This window comes from Octopus bimaculoides, chromosome 29 (assembly GCF_001194135.2).
Source record: "Octopus bimaculoides isolate UCB-OBI-ISO-001 chromosome 29, ASM119413v2, whole genome shotgun sequence".
In the NCBI taxonomy this organism is placed as follows: Eukaryota; Metazoa; Mollusca; class Cephalopoda; order Octopoda; family Octopodidae; genus Octopus; species Octopus bimaculoides.
This window is the reverse complement of record NC_069009.1, coordinates 650,661-654,468: the sequence shown is the minus strand read 5'-3', so window position 1 is coordinate 654,468 and position 3,808 is coordinate 650,661. Positions and strand designations below refer to the sequence as shown.

At 38.4% G+C, this 3,808-nt stretch overlaps 1 protein-coding gene across 1 annotated transcript in view; it reads left to right on the top strand.

Annotated features, from left to right (window-relative positions):
* Positions 1-1,177, top strand: part of LOC106880331 (zinc finger protein 665) — a 3,873-nt gene extending 2,696 nt beyond the window's left edge. The window contains exon 3 of the mRNA XM_052977970.1: positions 5-1,177. Coding sequence (XP_052833930.1) covers positions 5-911 — 907 coding nt within the window. The 3' untranslated portion in view covers positions 912-1,177. The remainder of the gene's footprint in view (positions 1-4) is intronic.
* Positions 1,178-3,808: the final 2,631 nt, after the last annotated feature.

Below are 3,808 nucleotides of genomic sequence, written 5' to 3'. Positions count from 1 at the left end.
ATACCTGTGGTAAATCATTTTCCGGAAATTGCGCTTTAACTATACACAACCGTGTTCATACAGGAGAAAAACCATATCAGTGTGATACCTGTGGTAAATCATTTTCCGGAAATTGCGCTTTAACTATACACAACCGTGTTCATACAGGAGAAAAACCATATCAGTGTGATATCTGTGGTAAATCTTTCTCTACAAATGGTGTCTTGACAAAACACAAGCGTATTCATACAGGAGAGAAGCCATATCATTGTAATATCTGTGGTACATCTTTCTCTAGCAATGATGTCTTGACAAACCACAAGCGTATTCATACAGGAGAGAAGCCATATCATTGTAATATCTGTGGTAAATCATTTTCTGAAAATAGCAGTGTAACTAGTCATAAACGTATCCATACTGGGGAAAAACCATATCAGTGTGATATCTGTGGTAAATCATTCTCTCGAAGTGGTGACTTGGCTAAACACAAACGTACACATACAGGTGAGAAGCCATATGAATGCGATATCTGTGGTAAATTATTGTCTTCAAATAATTCCTTGACTACACACAAACGTATTCATACTGGAGAAAAACCATATCAATGTGATATCTGTGGTGAATCATTTTCCGAAAATCGCGCTTTAACTATACACAACCGTGTTCATACAGGAGAAAAACCATATCAGTGTGATATCTGTGGTAAATCTTTCTCTACAAATGGTGTCTTGACAAAACACAAGCGTATTCATACAGGAGAGAAGCCATTTCATTGTAATATCTGTGGTAAATCTTTCTCTAGAAATTATGTCTTGACAAACCACAAATTTATTCATACAGGAGAGAAGCCATATCCTTGTAATATCTGTGGTAAATCATTCCATGCAAAAGGCCACTTAAGTAAACATCTGAATATTCATACACAGGTGTAACAGTATCAATATCAAAATTTATTACAACAGGACAACAATTATGAATATTTTGTCTGCTAAAAGACAGGGTTTATTCCTCTCCAAGCTTGACATTATCAACTTCAATTGCATCAATATCAATATGAGATTCATGAATATCAACCTTAACATCATGTATGTATTTAAATATATCAACACAGAAATGACTTTGATTTCTGAAGATGATCGTGCTGGATTTTTGAGGAATTTCTTGGAAAATAATGAATAAAAGTTTTAAGTGATATTGATTTTGTCTTTGTTGTGTTTTCATCATCATCATTATCATACTTTAAGGTCCATTTCATATGCAGGCATGAGGTAGAAAGCCAGTGCTGCTCCAAGTTCCACCCAGATTTGGCTGTATACCCTTAAGATACATGGCATAGTTTATAAATATGCTTGTTCACGTATCCTAATAGCATGAAACTAGTAGTAGCCCTTTCGGATGTGTATTTAATTTTATATATACATGTATGTGTGTTTGTGTGAACACGATATCAGTCTGATAACTCAAATAAGTGTATACATTTCTTGTATTTTGAACATACTTTTGTATGGGGTAGAAGCATGGAGTCCCTTCTACAGACAAATTAAAAAACTTCAAATTTTTCACATGTGCTATTTGTGCAACATATTCAACAAAATGGCAAAATCTTAGAAAAGTGTGATACATACATGCGTAAATATGTAGATGTGTTGGCGTATATGTCAGTACAAGAATACATTACCATGTCCATGTGTTTGTATATTTGGATATATATCATGTGTATATGTTGGCACTCCGTCGCTTACGACGTCGAGGGTTCCAGTTGATCCGATCAACAGAACAGTCTGCTCGTGAAATTAACGTGCAAGTGGCTGAGCACTCCACAGACACGTGTACCCTTAACGTAGTTCTCGGGGATATTCAGCGTGACACAGAATGTGACAAGGCTGATCCTTTTGAATTACAGGCACGACAGGAACAGGAAGTAAGAGTGAGAGAAAGTTGTGGAGAAAGAGTACAGCAGGGTTCGCCACCATCCCCTGCCGGAGCCTCGTGGTGCTTTTAGGTGTTTTCACTCAATAAACAATCACAACGCCCGGTCCGGGAATCGAAACCGCAAGTCCGCTGCCCTGACCACTGGGCCATTGCACTTCCACATCATGTGTATATATCCAAATATATATACATACGTATGTGTGTTTGACACTCAGGCAAAATGAAAATGTTCTTGATGTTTCAAACTGTCAAACAAACACCCTTGCTTGGTACTGTATGTGTGTATAGGAGTATGGGCATGTATGTGTGTCGGTATATTTATCTGTTTATGTATTTGTGTATACAAGTATATATGGAAGGATGTCACCCCCTCCCCTATCTTAATTGCTGTTTTTGTCTCCTTGAAAGAATCTTAGGCTCCATTTAGTGTAGTGTTGCGTTGGTTCCCAACGTAAATTGTATTCACAACTCTTAGATTTGTACTACAAATCTTTGTGAAGCCATCCCTTTCCTCCGTTTTTCTTCCCTTCATTTCTCTCACCGCATGCTGCATCGCCTATCTACCACCACATTCTGGAGACCTTTCTAACGTGGTCTTTAATATAAACTTATTAACAGCAGAAGCTACTCACTCTCCTGGCATTATGTTCTGTTTTCTGAGAAGTTCATCATCATCGTTTAATGTCCGCTTTCCATGCTAGCATGGGTTGGACGATTTGACTGAGGATTGGTGAAACCAGATGGCTACACCAGGCTCCAATCTGATTTGGCAGAGTTTCTACAGCTGGATGCCCTTCCTAATGCCAACCACTCCGAGAGTGTAGTGGGTGCTTTTACGTGTCATCAGCACGAAGGCCAGTCAGGCGGTACTGGCAACGGCCACGCTCAAAATGGTGTATTTTATGTGCCACCCGCACAAGAGCCAGTCCAGGGGCACTGGCAATGATCTCACTCGAAAATCCTACGAAGGCCAGTCAGGCGGTACTGGCAACTAGACTAAAACAGTTGTTTTGCAGGATGTCACACTTTTGTTCATCATTAAAGAATATGTCTGACACAACAGTAGTGGACCACAAACCATCTTTGTTATTAATTATTCTCTGCCTAACTCGGAAACTTACACTCGTTTGGATTTGGAGTCTGTAATCAAACTGGAATACGTGTAGCGAGTGTAGTCCAGTATGACTTAGATCACACATAGTGTATTCAGTCAGTGACTTGTGGATGTATGTGTAGAGGCGCGAAATTATAACCGCCATTGAGGAAGTACTATTCTGCGCATGCGCAGGGGACATCACCACCGGAAGCTCCTCGAGTTGTGCATGTGTAGTAAAACTGGTACTTAAAGAGTGAGTTTCATTTTGTTAGGCAGTTGCGCGACAGACCTTCTACATGACAACTCTTCGCTCCTCGACGAAGCACTCTTCACCTCGATGCCTTCGATGGTGATAGCTACTTGCGTCTCTGGCAGGCATCAAGGAAGCCCTTAACCTTCCAATACCAAACTACAACTCAATCAGTGGCTGCTAAGCTGAATGACAGGAATTGTGAAACCAAGCATCATCAAAAAAATAAAACTTATTTTTATTATGTTGTAAAATTGTTCTATTGTCTCTTCATCAATAATGCTGTTGAAAGGTGATAGAGAGAGACTAAAGTCTATATGACAACTATCAAACTTTTACATACCTGGAAGGACAAACCCCTAATTACTTTGGTAAGAACATATATGTCTGTATACATTATTGGTATAAAGTTCAAAATTTACTTGCAATGATGAGGCATGCGTTCGATCGTGTAGTACAAATAATATATGAGTATATGCATATATATGTACATATATATATATATGCATGTATATATATATATATATATATATATATATATATATATATAT